General features: G+C 49.1%; 2 protein-coding genes across 4 annotated transcripts; both read left to right on the forward strand.

Moving 5' to 3' along the window:
* Nucleotides 1–1,019: 1,019 nt before the first annotated feature.
* On the forward strand, nucleotides 1,020–5,385 carry ZNF785 (zinc finger protein 785). Of its 2 annotated transcripts, none has more exons than XM_080831095.1 (4): nucleotides 1,020–1,347; nucleotides 1,501–1,629; nucleotides 2,472–3,089; nucleotides 4,071–5,385. In XM_080831095.1, exons 1-4 carry the CDS (start codon nucleotides 1,143–1,145, stop codon nucleotides 4,103–4,105), a joined length of 987 nt encoding a protein of 328 aa, XP_080687221.1. In that variant the 5' UTR covers nucleotides 1,020–1,142; the 3' UTR covers nucleotides 4,106–5,385. The 2 variants fall into 2 exon arrangements, with proteins under 2 accessions (XP_080687221.1, XP_080687220.1); XM_080831094.1 differs by having other exon boundaries at nucleotides 1,038–1,347; nucleotides 4,580–5,385.
* Nucleotides 5,386–10,876: 5,491 nt separating this feature from the next.
* On the forward strand, nucleotides 10,877–14,188 carry ZNF688 (zinc finger protein 688). Of its 2 annotated transcripts, XM_080829872.1 has the most exons (3): nucleotides 10,877–11,425; nucleotides 11,731–11,844; nucleotides 13,038–14,188. In XM_080829872.1, the coding sequence occupies exons 1-3, from the start codon at nucleotides 11,230–11,232 to the stop codon at nucleotides 13,556–13,558; spliced, it is 831 nt and encodes a 276-aa protein (XP_080685998.1). In that variant the 5' UTR covers nucleotides 10,877–11,229; the 3' UTR covers nucleotides 13,559–14,188. The 2 variants fall into 2 exon arrangements, with proteins under 2 accessions (XP_080685998.1, XP_080685999.1); XM_080829873.1 differs by lacking the exon at nucleotides 11,731–11,844 and having other exon boundaries at nucleotides 10,897–11,425.

The raw sequence follows: 14,188 nt of genomic DNA on the forward strand, positions 1-14,188 counted from the left end.
TGCACTTCTGTTGGGTATACAGGGAGGAGTGGAATTGCTGGGTGGTAGGTATGCATATATTCGGCTTTAGTAGATACTGCCAGTTTTCCAAAGTAGTTGTATCAACTTACTTCCCCCGTAGTGTAACAGCGTTCAACACTTGCAAATCTATGCATTCTATTGAATGTGGTTATATTATGAAATAGAATGCATAGACACATAAACTGAAAAGCTATACTATGTCTTCAAAGTGGTTTCACTAGAGGGATGGAGAGCTTTTGTGTTACAGCTCTAGAACTTTCCTTCGCTGCTCCTATAAATATTGCTTAGATGGAAAAGTCTGTTAAACAGATTCAGAGATGATCTGATTCGTTTCCTAGTTTTATTAGTATTTATGAGCTGTAATTTAAACACAAGTTTTCCGACGGAGACAGGGTACAGTAAGCGCTTAGCGAAGCACTTAGCTGAACCTGGAAGCCAGAGAGTAACGTTGAATCTGGCTCTGGTGCCGGTGAGCAGTGACCTGGGCCTTCCGTTCCTCAGCTTCTGCAACTGTGAAAGGCAAGACATCTATGACGTCGGGGCATGGGCCAAATCAAATACCGGTAGGCACAGGGCTAGCCTTGCCCTGAGCACCCACAGCAGGCGGGGACCGGCCATCCCTCACTTCCATCATCTCCAGAATCGTTTGCCCGTGGGCTTTTACTCACCTACAAGCCCGGGACATCTGCATCTGCTCGCAAGAGGTCTCATGGAGTAGCAGAAGGGAGTAGCTCCAACCCGTCAAAACCTCTTTTTTAGGTCCCGTTCGGGTAAAGCAGGTGAAGAGAGCCTCCTAACCCCTCAGCACCCTCCACCTTCGGACCAGTCCCTCCCTTCCCTTCAGCCTTTCAAATAGGCCGCTCCAGCATAACCAATCACAGCCTTCCTTCTTCACCGGTCCTCTAGGTGCTGTCCAACCAACGCACGTCATCTACGATTTGCTGCGCTGCGGAGCCAATCTCCTTTCTGGTTTTCCCCTTGGTACGTAAGAGGCGACCGGAAAGGAAAGGGAAGTTGAGGCCGGAGAGACGCCATGTTGGTCAAGGGCAGTGCTATGGCCCTGAAGGAATTTTTTCAGAAGATAGGAAGCTTTTCTTGGCGTAAAACTAAAGGGCTTTCCCATGGCGCCGCCCCTGACTCCGCTCCTGGCGGATGTACCCGGGGAGGCCGGGAGCGGGCTGACCGGAGAAAGCAGCCCCATTGCCGTGAGCTTCGCGGACGTGGCCGTGTACTTCTCCCCGGAGGAGTGGGGCTGTCTGCGGCCCGCGCAGAGGGCCCTGTACCGGGACGTGATGCGGGAAACTTACGGCCACCTGGGCGCGCTCGGTGAGGCCCGGCGGTCCAGCCAGGACCCAGTAATCCATGGGAAGGGGGGGGGACTAATGTCCCCAGAGACAAGTGGGCTGGAAGTGTGGGAACTGAGCACCCTCATCCTCCCCTCTGGGGTCCTCAGCCGAACCCAATGTTTCCCCTCCGCAGGATTTTCAGGCCCCAAACCCGCCTTTATTTCTTGGGTGGAAGGAGAGGTGGAGGCGTGGAGCCCGGAGGCCCAGGATCCGGAGGGTGAGACCCCAGCAGCTCTCATCAGAGACAGGGGAAAGATAACAGGTACTTCACTTCAAACCCAGTATGGGACCTTTGAGAACCCCCTGCCCCAACTCGGATCCACAGTACACACCACCCCCTCCAAAACCCCATCGTGTCTCTCTATACCTCATCCCCAGAAAGTTCCAGTCTCACTGCAAAATGGCTCGTAGAACCGCTAAATTGGGACTTAACAGCACCACTTAGTTATACAGGGAAACCCCAGTTTAGTGCAAAATAGCGCCCGAGTTGCCAGGGCAGCCAAGCGAAAGGAGAAACACAACTGTAATTTGTTTTTTGTTGTGTAATGAAATGAAGACAGATGTTCCTTTTGGGTATGATGTGGGTCACACTGTAATGATGATATCACTCATCAGATATTTTAACATCAAGAAAGCATGTTTTCAAAAAAAAAAATGTGTTTTCTCTGCAGCCATGTCATAATAAATGCTTGTTCCCAGGTCTTCCCGTGGAACCTGGAGTATAGCCCAAGTGTAGACATTTTGGCGATGGCCTTGAAGGCACCAAGGGAGATCATTTGATGGCTATTTTGGGAAGGGATCATAAACAGGTTCAGGACAGTAAGCTCTATGAAGGCTGGGTCCATCACCACCCTCATTGCCTGACAGAGGAGGGAGGGGTTCAATATTGTTGACACCTCCATTTATCTCCCATTTTCAAAGCTTTCTGTGTTAACACCAGCCAGATGATGAATTTTGCATTTACTCCGGGATGGCCTTCTGAGCCTGATGAGGCCCCAGTCTCGAAGACTGCCATATGCTCAGACATTCATGCTGCCTCCCGGGGCAGGCCACTGTATGGTACGTGCTACTGAGTTTCAACTTTAATCTTTTCCCCTGTCTCAGGATCCAGGGATGAGCATGAAGAGGAAGAACTGATGAAGAGTCCAAAGCAAAGAGAGATGGAGCGTGAGAAAGTGTCTCTCGAGGAGTGGTCACCATCCAGCAGGCCACAGGGTGCCGGCCACAGAACCACCTGCTCAGAGCTCTGCTGGAACTCTGGGCAGAGCCCAGTCAAGCCTTGGTTCAGGGACACTACAACCCACAGATCACCCTTCTCCTGCTCAGACTGTGGCCGCAACTTCAGCTACCCCTCCCTCCTGGCCACCCACAGGCGGGTCCACTCCGGGGAACGGCCCTTCCCCTGTGACCAGTGCCGGGCCTGTTTCTCCCAGCGCAAGTACCTGCTCCAGCATCAGCTCATCCACACAGGGGAAAAGCCCTACTCGTGCCCTGATTGTGGGCGACGTTTCCGCCAGAGGGGCCCCCTGGCCATCCACAGACGGGCTCACACCGGAGAGAAGCCCTACCCATGCCCACACTGCAAAAGTCGTTTCACTTACCCCTACCTGCTAGCCGTCCACCAGCGCAAACACACAGGCGAGAAGCCCTACAGCTGTCCCAGCTGCGGCCTCCGTTTCGCCTACAGCTCCCTGCTGGCCATCCACAGGCGCACCCATACAGGTGAGAAGCCCTACCCCTGCCCAGACTGTGGCCGCCGGTTCACCTACTCCTCTCTCCTCCTCAGTCACCAGCGCATTCACTCTGACAGCCGGCCCTTCCCCTGCCCACAGTGTGGGAAGGGCTTTAAGCGCAAGTATGCCTTGGAAGCCCATCAGTGGATCCATCGCTCTGGCAAGAGGCCGAGGTGGCAGCGGCCTGCGGTAGGGCTCTCGGAGCCAGTCCTTGTTTTGGGAGGCCAGGATCCCCCAGTTCATTTCCGGTGCTTTCCAGATATATTTCAAGAATGTGGGTGATGGAGCTCACAAGAGATGACCTGTTTTCTTTGGAAGGGGAAAGGCAAAGTTTATGTATTTGGGGGATAAGGAATGAATGGAAAGGAAGTAGGCATTTAAGGAAAACAAAGCTCTGAGTTCAGGGAGCACAGAGCTGGTCCTTCAGGAGGAGGAGGGAATCTGAAAGGCCACCTGAAGGCTGAACCCATTTTCTGAGGCTCTCGCTCCCACTTCCAAGTCCCATTTGGAGTTTCTTCGTAGGAAATCATTCACCTACCTGGCTTTTCTCCCTGGACTGTTCTCTCCCTCAGAACATTCTGCTTTCTGGTCTGTGTCTCTCCTGTTCCTCAGAGATGGGGCCCCTTAGTGCAAGAACCCATTAAAGGAGCCCATACATTCTGAGTATCCCTGGAACAGAAGGGACACCTCGGGCCTAGCCTCAGCAGGGGAAGCTCTCCCAAGGATTCTTTTAGCCAGTGTCGATGAGACATCTGGCAAGGAAACACGTGCAGCGTCAAGCCGCTGTTGGCACTCTTGGTCTTAAAGTCCTGAAGGTGACCACAGGGAGGAGAACAATGGCTTCAGGTGGGGAATTGTCCTGCCCATGCTCACATTGCAGAGTGCACAGAAGTGTCAAGCTTAGCTTAAAGGGTTTTTTTTTTCCCCTCCAACTTTTATGAATCAGTGATTGCAGTGTTTTTCTCTTCAGATATTTGCATGTTGTCGGGATTTTACACCTGCTGAATGAAGATGTGTTCTTGGGCCACAGCAGCTGGAAACATAATGCCGGCATTTTTGTTTAAGAGAGTAAATTACCTGCCATTAGGCTTGAAATCAAGGCCATGTATCTCCAGTCTAGTTTTTAGTGTATGCTTGTATGTGTCAGTAGTTAAGAGGGTCTTTCTGACCCACTCTGACCTGCTAGCTGTACTTTTGATCAGACTATTGAAGGAATAAGGACATGGGTGGGACTAAGCAGAGCCACATGCCAGGAGCGGTCCTGGGGGACACAAGTATCTCTGTGAACAAAGGACTGCTCTTGGAACCTCTGGGTTCCAAAGATGATTAGGAATGGGAACTGGGTGTTATTTTAGTGAACCACATAGCCTCTCCTGAACTAGTAGATCCGGGTTTGGCTCAGTTCCCACTAGCTGTGGGACCGTAAGCCTGTCATTCAACCTTTCTAAGCCTTCACTGTCTCGCTTGGCTACTCCACAGGGTTGTCTGAGAAAAAACCTGAAAGCACCTCACACGTCGTCGTGGTCTGAAGAACAAGTGGCTGAGTGCCCCCACGATGTCTATACTTAATCTAGATTCTATAATTATGCTACATTTGTTTTATTACATGCCAATCGGTCCGTCCATCCCCTATCTGCTCATTTATACATCTTATTTTCACAGTAAGTTGCAGGCATCATTATTCTTCACTCCTAAACACTTCAACAGAAGGCTGAGATTTATGCAAGAAACAGCAGCTCTCCCTTAAAATTCAAATGTACTGGGCGCCTGGGTGGCTCAGTGGGTTAAAGCCTCTGCCTTCGGCTCAGGTCATGATCCTGGGGTCCTGGAATCGAGCCCCGCATTGGGATCTCTGCTCAGCAGGGAGCCTGCTTCCCTTCCTCTCTCCCTACCTGTGATCTCTGTCTGTCAAATAAATTAATAAAATCTTAAAAAAAATTCAAATGCACTGGGGTGCCTGGGTGGCTCAGTCGGTTGAGCCTTGAACCCTTGGTTTCAGCTTGGGTCGCAATCTCAGGGTTGTGAGACTGAGCCCATGTGAGACTCTGCGCTCAGTGTGGAGGCGGCTTGAGATTCTCTCCCTCCCTGTGCCACTTCCTCTGCTCGCACTATCTCTTTCTCGAATAAATAATATCTTAAAAAAAAAAATTCAAATGCAGCTTGTTATAGACTAGTAAAATTTATGAACTGTAATTATCTTTTTTTATAACTTCTTATAATTATATCTGATTAAGAATCTGGAACAAATATATACAATTTGGTAGGCAATAAAAAAATTTGAAAGCAAGAGCATCTTTGTGTTTTTATGTTTGGCAGGAAAAACAACATGACATCAGCCACTTAGGATGGGGCAGTTTTAGTCCTAAAAGTTTGTTTCAATCTCCTTAGTTAACCCCCCGGGTTAATTGTTCGGTTCCATCTCCTTCAGTTTTCTCCATCCCTGGTACAAAAAGAAGTGATTTATAACACAGTACCTGAGTAAACAAAGGCAATTTTTGGTCCAGGTGAAATCCTTTGTGGTTTCTTTTTAGGTAAAGTTGATTCTCTGTTTAGAAAGAGACTCCTATCTGAAGATCGATGTTTCTTTTTTTTTTTTTTTTTTAAGATTTTATTTATTTATTTGACAGAGACAGCGAGAGAGGGAGCACAAGCAGAGGGAGTGGGAGAGGGAGAAGCAGGCCTCAGGGAGCCCGATGTGGGGCTCATGGGGGGCTTGATCCCAGGACCCTGGGATCATGACCTGGGCCAAAGGCAGAGGCTTAACCCACTGAACCACCCAGGCGCCCCTGACGATACATTTTTCTTTATTCCACTTCTACACTATTCACCACAACGAGTGCAGTGAGGCCTCATCAGGACTCAAGTTTAAAAAGTTATAAAATAAGCAAGTAATTGTTGAGGTGAAATCAGCAGAAGTCATCCCAAAAGCCATAAGTATTCCGGGTGAAAAATCACAAGGGTGGGGCAAGAAAATATGAAGATGAAGGCAGTAACTTAGTCAGCCCTGAAGAACATTTGTGAACACAAAGGAGAGAGAGTGTGTGCTCCAGCAGGTAGGAGAGCCAAGCAAGGAGTTTCAAGGTTCCGAAAGCAGACAGTGGACTGCTGTCAACAGAGACCTAGGTTTTGTTCATTAACCCAACGACTAGCCCCATGCTTAGCAGCTAGCTCCTGGCATCCTGCCTGATTGCAGAAATATTCCCAATAGGACAAAGCTATCTAGTATCGATAGTCCAATGCCACAAACCATTAAGATGATCCATCTCCACTAAAAAAAAGGAACATATTGAATCTAGGAAGCACAGGCTACAACCCTGGACAGTAGGGAAGTCAGACCCGGGATGACAGATGAGGCTCAGGCAAGTCTGGAGAGAGAAGACCAAGGGGGCAAAGAAGGAGGTTTCCCAGGGGAAAAAATGGTAATTTGAGATCTGATGCTATCCCCCGGTAATTTAGAACAACTTAAAGAAGCAGAGGGGAGCCCGGGTGGCTTAGGGAGTCTGCTTCTCTCTTCGCCCGTGACCCCGATCATGCTTGTCTCTCTCTCTCTCAAATGAATAGATAAAATATTAAAAACAAACAAACAAAAAAAAAATGGGGGCACCTGGGTGACTCAGTCAGTTAAGCATCTGCCTTCAGCTCAGGTCATGATCTCAGGGTCCTGGGTCGAGCTCTGCATTGGGCTCTCTGCTCAGAGGCGAATTTGCTTCTCTCTGTCCCTCTGTGAGCACCCTCGATTTCACTCTCTCAAATAAATAAATAAAACCTCATAAAAAAACAAAAATAAAAAAAGCAGAAAGCACAGATAATGCAAGGAGAAAGGGAATACAACTGGAAATTTTTAAAAGGCAAAAAATGACAATGGCAATCATTACAATATATAAATTTATCAAAACATGTCATACACCTTACATTTACAATGTTCGATGTCAAATATGTCTCAGTAAAAAAGAGCAAATAGTTGGTAAGCAAGGAAACATAATTACAGCATATACAGGAAAATTTTTTAGAGATTTTATTTGTCTATTAATCTATCTATTTTATTTATGTATTTTTTTAAAAAAGATTTTATTTATTTATTTGACAGATCACAAGTAAGCAGAGAGGCAGGCAGAGAGAGAGAGAGAGAGAGAGGAGGAAGCAGGCTCCCTACCGAGCAGAGAGCCCGATGCGGGGCTCAATCCCAGGACCCTGGAATCATGACCTGAGCAGAAGGCAGAGGCTTTAACCCACTGAGCCACCCAGGCGCCCCCTATCTATTTTAGATAGAACTTGTGCATATGAGCAGAGAGGACAGAGGGGGAGGAAGAGGACAAGCCAACTTTGCACTGAGCACAGAGCCCAATGTGGGGCTGTATCTCACAAGCCTGAGACCATGACCTGAGCGGAACTCTAAGAGTCGGATGTTCAACTGACTGAGCCACCCAGGCGCCCCAGAAAATCTTATAGTAATTTATTGCATTATATTGGGAAAGAGCTGAGGGAGATGGGGCTAGAAACTGAGTAAGTATCATAGCCGGATGCCCACAAATAATTTCTAAAATGGATATATCAAGGAATGCCTCCTGCTTCCCCCTCTGCCTGCCACTCCCCCTGCCTGCATGTGCACACTCTGACAAATAAATCAAATCTTTTTTAAAAAATAAAAATAAGGGGTGCCTGGGTGGCTCGGTCAGTTAAGTGGCCGCCTTTGGGTCAGGTCATGGTCCCGGGGTCCTTGGATCAAGTTCTACATTGGGCTCCTTGCTCAGCGGGGGGCCTGCTTCCCCCTCTGCCTGCTGTTCCCTCTTCTTGTACCCTCTCTCTGTCAAATAAATAAATAAAATCTTTAAAAATAGATAAATAAAAGAAAAATGAATATATCAAGCAACAACAGTAAAAGCATACTTTTTTAAAGTGCTTTTTTCGAAGAGAGAGCAAGAGAGAGCGTGCGCGTGCGTGCAAAGGGGTGGGCGCAAGCAGGGGTGTTGGGGGGTGGGCAGAGGGAGAGAATCTAAAGCATATTAAAAATAACAACAACAAACTCCATAAGAAAGGCTGAGTGTTAAAAGTGTATTGATCCATGGGCGCCTGGGTGGCTCAGCGGGTTAAAGCCTCTGCCTTCGGCTCAGGTCATGATCCCAGAGTCCTGGGATCGAGCCCCACATCGGGATCTCTGCTTGGCGGGGAGCCTGCTTCCTCCTCTCTTTCTCTGCCTGCCTCTCTGCCTACTTGTGATTTCTGTCTGTCAAATAAATAAATAAAATCTTTAAAAAAAAAAAAAAAAGTGTATTGATCCAGTCTGTAAAGATGAAAAAGTTTTAGAGAGGATGGTGGTGATGTTTGCAAAGCAATGTCAATGTCCTTAATACCCCTGAGCGGTACATTTAAAAATGGTTAAGATGGCAGTGAAATAAATCAGACACCAACGACAGGTGTTACACAGTTCCACTTACACGAGGTACCTAGAATGGGGAAATTCACAGGCACATAAAGCACGCTGGAAATTACCAGGAGCTGGGGAAAAGTATGAGCAGCGACCACCTTGCGGATTCTCAGTTTCCTTCTGTGGTGGTGAAAATGTTTTGGAAATAGTGATGACAGATGAACGGCATTGTGAATGTAATTAATGCCACTAAACTGTAAACTTAAAAATGATTAAAAAAATGATTAAAATGGCAAGTTTTAAGTCTTGTGTAATTTTACTGCAATTTGAGAAAATAACATATATATCCAAACCCACTGACCTGTACAATGTAAATACTTGAGTTATCTAATGAGTGAATTTTATCTCAAAGCGGTTAAACAAAATGCCTTACACAAATGTTCACAGCAACATGAAAGGTAAAACGACTCCAATTTCCATCAACTGACAAATGGATAAATAAAATATAGCATACAGGTGTCCCCTCACTTTTTAAAAAAATATTTATTTATTTTAGAGAGAGAGGGAAAGAGCACAGGGGGTAGGGGCAGAGGCAGAGAGAGAGAGAAACACAAGCAGACTGAGCACAGGGCTGGACAACGCAGGGCTCGATCCCACAACCTGGAGATCAGACCTGAGCCAAACCAAGATTCAGATGCCCTCAACCGACTGCATCACCCAGGCGCCCCAGGTGTCCCCTCGTTTTTCGAAAGTTCCCATTAGGCTACTTTGCTTTAAGGAAAACCTACATTAGTACCTGTTTCACTAACCAAAATGAATCTGAAGAGGATTTTTGCTTTTAGATGCAGCTCACAGGCCGAGCAGCAGGATTGGCCCCATCATGGTCCTTCCCAGGGACCTACACTCAGCCTTTCAGCATCAAGCCACTATAGCTTTGAACTATGTGAGCATCTGTGCTTATTCTACATTTATTTTGTGCATCTTTAAGCAAGATGTGTCCTAAGGCATCAGTAGAGCCTAAGAGAGGTTAGTTATAGGGTCTGGGAATGATCAAAATATTTTCCCTATAAATTAATGGTAATTGCTTCCTTGCTTTACATCATTTCAGTTTATGAAAGTTTTCATAGAAATGTTCTACTTTGGGATAGCAGGGGAAACCTGTATCCGTACAATGGAATATTATTCAACCATAAAAAAAAAGGTAGTAAGGTAATGCTTACCTTACCTGTAATGCTACATCGATGAACCTTGAAAACATTTTGCTGTCAGGAATCAGACACAAAAGGCCACATATTGCATGATTCCACTTATGGGAAATATCCAGAAAAAGTAAATTCACAGAAACAGAAAGCTTCGGGATTGTCAAGGGAGAGAGGCAGGGGAAAATGGGGGAGTGTCTGTTCCAAGGGTAGAGGGTTTCCTTTAGGGGTTGATGAAAGTAGTGATGATGGTTGCATATTGTTAATGTCCTAAATGTCACTGAACTGTAAGGTGTAAAATGCTTAATTTTTGTTACCTGTATTTTGCCACGGTCAAAAATTGTGTAATGACTTAAAATGTGCACAACGAAACATGCAGGGGTCATCAATGCTCTATATTTTGTTTTGGGGGATGGTTAACACGGTTGTATGCGTTCGTCAAAATTCAGCCAATTTTACACTGAAGAACTGTGCATTTTACTGTATGTATGATATAACTCGGATTCTTAAAACGAGTTCAACAAAGTGGTCTCTAGGGAACAAAGGTGAAGGGTACAGGGAGCTGCCTTTTTCATTATAAACCTTTGTATTCCTTTTTAAAAACCATGCATATTAACTTGAAGAAAATTAAAATATAATGTATAATTTCCCCACTCCGATTCTAACCGCATGAACCAAAGTTCCTCCCCATAAGCTCCAGTCCAGAGACCGAGAGCCGTTCCGCGGGTGCAAGAAGTCGGGCGCGCTCCGCAGCCGTGGTCCCAACGGTAAACGTGTACCTGGTTTCTACCTCAGCTGTCCCCAGGGTTTGGAGAGGGTCTGTGCGTCTCTCGCAGGGGTAGGGGCCCGATTCCAGATCCTGCCGTCAGGAGACAGAGAGGGAGACCGTCGACAGCACAAGGCTGAGTTCCACAGATGAAGGGGGTTTCCATAGATTCTAGAGCCAGGTGACCAAGGTGCGCTTTCCAACGGCCCGCCCACCCGGGGGCCTGGCGGTGCAGCCTCTTCCTGCTCTGTGGGCCAATCACCGGCCGCCGGGCAGCGCGGGCAAAGAGCGGTACTGGAAGCCACGGCCCGTCCATCTTTCTTGGAGGCGGGAACGCTCCGCCCCCCAGTCCACTTCTCTGTGTTCCGTCTCCGCCTCACCTAAAACCCCCCACCTGCAGCGGCCATTGTAGTTGAGGGCAAGCGGCTGCTGAGGCTAGAGAAGTCAGACAGGCGCCATGTTTGTTATGATCAAGGAATGGCGCCCTTAAGAGCATCCATTGACAACTGAAGCCAGGATGTCGCCATATTTTCTGAAGACACCTTCCGGGTCCCTTAACCCGGCTAAGTCCAAGGTGCCATGAAGTGAATAAACACCGAGGGATTTTGTTTGTCCCCATCACAACCCCCGAATCCCTAGCTACCAGCTACCTCGGTGCCCTCGACTGCGTTCGGACGCCAAGGCTGGGCGGGGCCCCGACCTCCGGAGCCCTTCCTGTGGACGACGAAAGCTGAGGCCGCGCGCGGGGAGGCGGTGGCCTCGGGGACAGCACGGCCACTGCTCGGGGCCGGGAGGCCCCATGGCGCCGCCCCCAGCCCCGCTTCTGGCGCTGAGACCGGGGGAGACCGGGCCTGGTTACAAGAAGCCCGGGGCCGTGAGCTTCGCGGACGTGGCCGTGTACTTCTCCCCGGAGGAGTGGGGCTGTCTGCGGCCCGCGCAGAGGGCCCTGTACCGGGACGTGATGCGGGAGACCTACGGCCACCTGGGCGCGCTCGGTGAGGCCCCGGGTCAGAGCCCCCCTCCTCCTTCACTGGGGTTCACAGGGGAGATGACATGAGGACCGAGAGGATTGTGAGCCCTAATCCCACACTATCCCACCAACAGCACCAGCCACCTCCACTCCCAGGGCTTCAGGTTAGGGAGTGCTTCCACCCAGCGTCCGCTTCCTTTAGGCAGGAGCATTGCAGACCCTGTCCACGTTGAGCCTAAGTTCTGAGGAGGTGTCCTTACCCTGGCAGGGGGGTGCCATCTGCCCAGGACAGCCTCTCAAGCCAGCACTGTGATCCCTGTTCTCTCCCAGGATTCCCAGGCCCAAAACCAGCCCTCATCTCTTGGATGGAACAGGAGAGTGAGGCTTGGAGCCCCGCCGCCCAGGATCCTGAGGAGGGGGAAAGCCTGGGAGGAGCTCTGAGAGGTGAGGGATTGTCCCAAGTCTCCCCCCACTTGGCGCTCCAGGGCTTCCTGTCTCACGAAGTTTTCCTTTAGATCCCCACTTCCAGCAGCAATAAAGGAATTAAAGACCCTCCCCCCCCACCCCATGTTGGATACTAAAGGAGAAAGAAGGCAGACCTGGTACAAGGTTTCAGAACTCGAGACGTTACTCGTTTTAGGACCAGAGTGGGAGAATCAGGACCCCAAGTCCCAGACTCAGGTTTCTACGGCCCTCTTGGAGAAAACACCACTCATTCTCCCCTTTCAGGAACGATTAAAACCTAGGAATGCAAGGGGCTTCAGGTCTGCCTTTCACATTCCTCAAGCAAGGCAAAGTGGTACAAGAGAAAATGCCCAGTAATCAACAACGTGGCTCTTCTCCCCTCACCATCCCCTAGCGGAGTGAACTTGAGCAAAGATGTTTCCTCATCTGTAAAAGTTTTATCCTATAAAAAATCAAGCAAACACAATAGTAATAGCTATTGTTTTATTGAGCATTTACTAAATGCCTAATATGCTCTCCTGATTTAATCCTCCCAACAACCCTATGAAATAAAGAAACCATTGATTCCCATTTGAAACATGAGAGGCAAGCCCCGGATAAGTCACTCTTAGGAGATGTGAAATTTGTTTATCATCCTTCAAAGCCTGTGTGTCAATCGCTAGGCAGCACTTTTCTGCTGCTTCCCTAACTATAAGAACCCTATAACCTGAGAGGATGTAAGCAAATGTGTTTTAAAATGTATCTTGGGGGTTGGGGGGCACCTGGGTGGCTCAGTCGTGAAGCGTCTGCCTTCGGCTCAAGTCATGATCCCAGCCCCCTGGGATCCACCCCGTATCAGGCTCACAGGGAGCCTCCTTCTCCCTCTCCAGCTCCCCCATGCTTGTGTTCCCTCTCTCGCTCTCTCTCTGTGTCATAAATAAATAAAATCTTAAAAAATAAATGAATGAAATGTATCTTGGGACACCTGGGTGGCTCAGTCAGCTGAGCTGCCCTTGGCTCAGGTCATGATCCCAGGGTCCTGGGATGGAGTCCCATATCAGTCTCCCTGCTCAGCAGGGAGCCTGCTTCTCCCTCTCCCTGCTGCTCCCCTCACTTGTACTCTCTCTCTGTCAAAAAAATAAGTAAAATCTTTAAAAAATAAAATAAAACGTATCTTACTTTCCATTTCCCAGGAGACACCCCAAACAAGAAGAAAGCAGCACGGGAGGCGGGGCGGGGAACCAAGGGACCCAGAAAGACTTCCGGCAAGGAGCCTTCGAAAGAGCTGGTTAAACACAACCCTGACTGGACCGTCAGAAAAGTTTCAGGCAGAGCACAGCCGGCCACCAGTGCTGCCTGCAACCAGAACACAGGCGTGCAGTCCTCAGCCCCAGCGCCCAGCGTGGACACTCCGGACAGCCAGCGGCGTCACGTGTGTGCAGACTGTGGCCGCCGCTTCACCTACCCGTCCCTGCTGGTCAGCCACCGACGGATGCACTCGGGGGAGCGGCCCTTCCCCTGCCCCGAGTGCGGCATGCGCTTTAAGAGGAAGTTCGCTGTGGAAGCGCACCAGTGGATCCACCGCTCCTGCTCTGGGGGGCGGCGGGGCCGGAGGCCCGGCATCCGGGCTGTGCCTCGGGCTCCCGTGAGGGGTGACCGGGACCCACCCGTGCTGTTCCGACACTACCCAGACATCTTTGAGGAGTGCGGGTGAGCCCCTCGCGCAGGCTGGCGATGAGCCTGAACTTGGACTGCCTGAGCCCTGAGGGGGACTCCCGTGGCAGGGATTTGGGAACCGAAATTAATCCCTTGGGCTTCCCTCAAGGATCCCTCAAGTTTCAAGACTTGTAAAAAGAAAAGTGCCTGTAAAGATACAAGTAGATTAAACTTGACCCTACTCGCCCCAGTCTTTCTAAAAAAAAAAAAAAAAAAGTACAGTGAGATGCTGGACCTTTCTCAAAGTGTTAATCTCACTGAGGTTTTACCATTGTCTCAGAAACTTACCCCTTGCTGCTGCTCTACAACAGAGGCAAAGGCTGAGGGGACTAAGGCCTGGGGAGGGGGCCCCGGGACCCAGGGCATGGTCAAGCCCTGGCTAATTGACAGCAGCAGTGAGCCTGGGAAGTGACGTGGGTGGAAAGCGTACAGAAGCACAGATCAAGTCTCCACAACGTGTCCCCAGGCACAGCTGGCAAGTCACATGCTGTCCCTGAGCCTCAGCTCCCTCATCTGTAGAATAAAGATTAAAAATAGCTACCTCAACGGGTTACTGTGAAGGCTGAAATTTTAACAAGATAATATGTAGGACACAGTAAATGTGCAATAAACATTTGTTGAAAGAGTG

Source organism: Martes martes (genome assembly GCF_963455335.1).
Source record: "Martes martes genome assembly, chromosome: 18".
NCBI classification, from domain to species: domain Eukaryota; kingdom Metazoa; phylum Chordata; class Mammalia; order Carnivora; family Mustelidae; genus Martes; species Martes martes.

Excerpts from the sequence above, each read along its gene's own strand:
- ZNF688 (XM_080829872.1), top strand. The coding sequence starts at position 11,230 with ATGGCGCCGCCCCCAGCCCCGCTTCTGGCGCTGAGACCGGGGGAGACC. Across the intron at positions 11,426-11,730 it reads CGGCCACCTGGGCGCGCTCG|GATTCCCAGGCCCAAAACCA; the intron begins GTGAGGCCCCGG and ends GTTCTCTCCCAG. Across the intron at positions 11,845-13,037 it reads CCTGGGAGGAGCTCTGAGAG|GAGACACCCCAAACAAGAAG; the intron begins GTGAGGGATTGT and ends TCCATTTCCCAG.
- ZNF785 (XM_080831094.1), top strand. The coding sequence starts at position 1,143 with ATGGCGCCGCCCCTGACTCCGCTCCTGGCGGATGTACCCGGGGAGGCC. Across the intron at positions 1,630-2,471 it reads AGACAGGGGAAAGATAACAG|GATCCAGGGATGAGCATGAA; the intron begins GTACTTCACTTC and ends CCCCTGTCTCAG. Across the intron at positions 3,090-4,579 it reads CCACAGGCGCACCCATACAG|GGTTGTCTGAGAAAAAACCT; the intron begins GTGAGAAGCCCT and ends GCTACTCCACAG.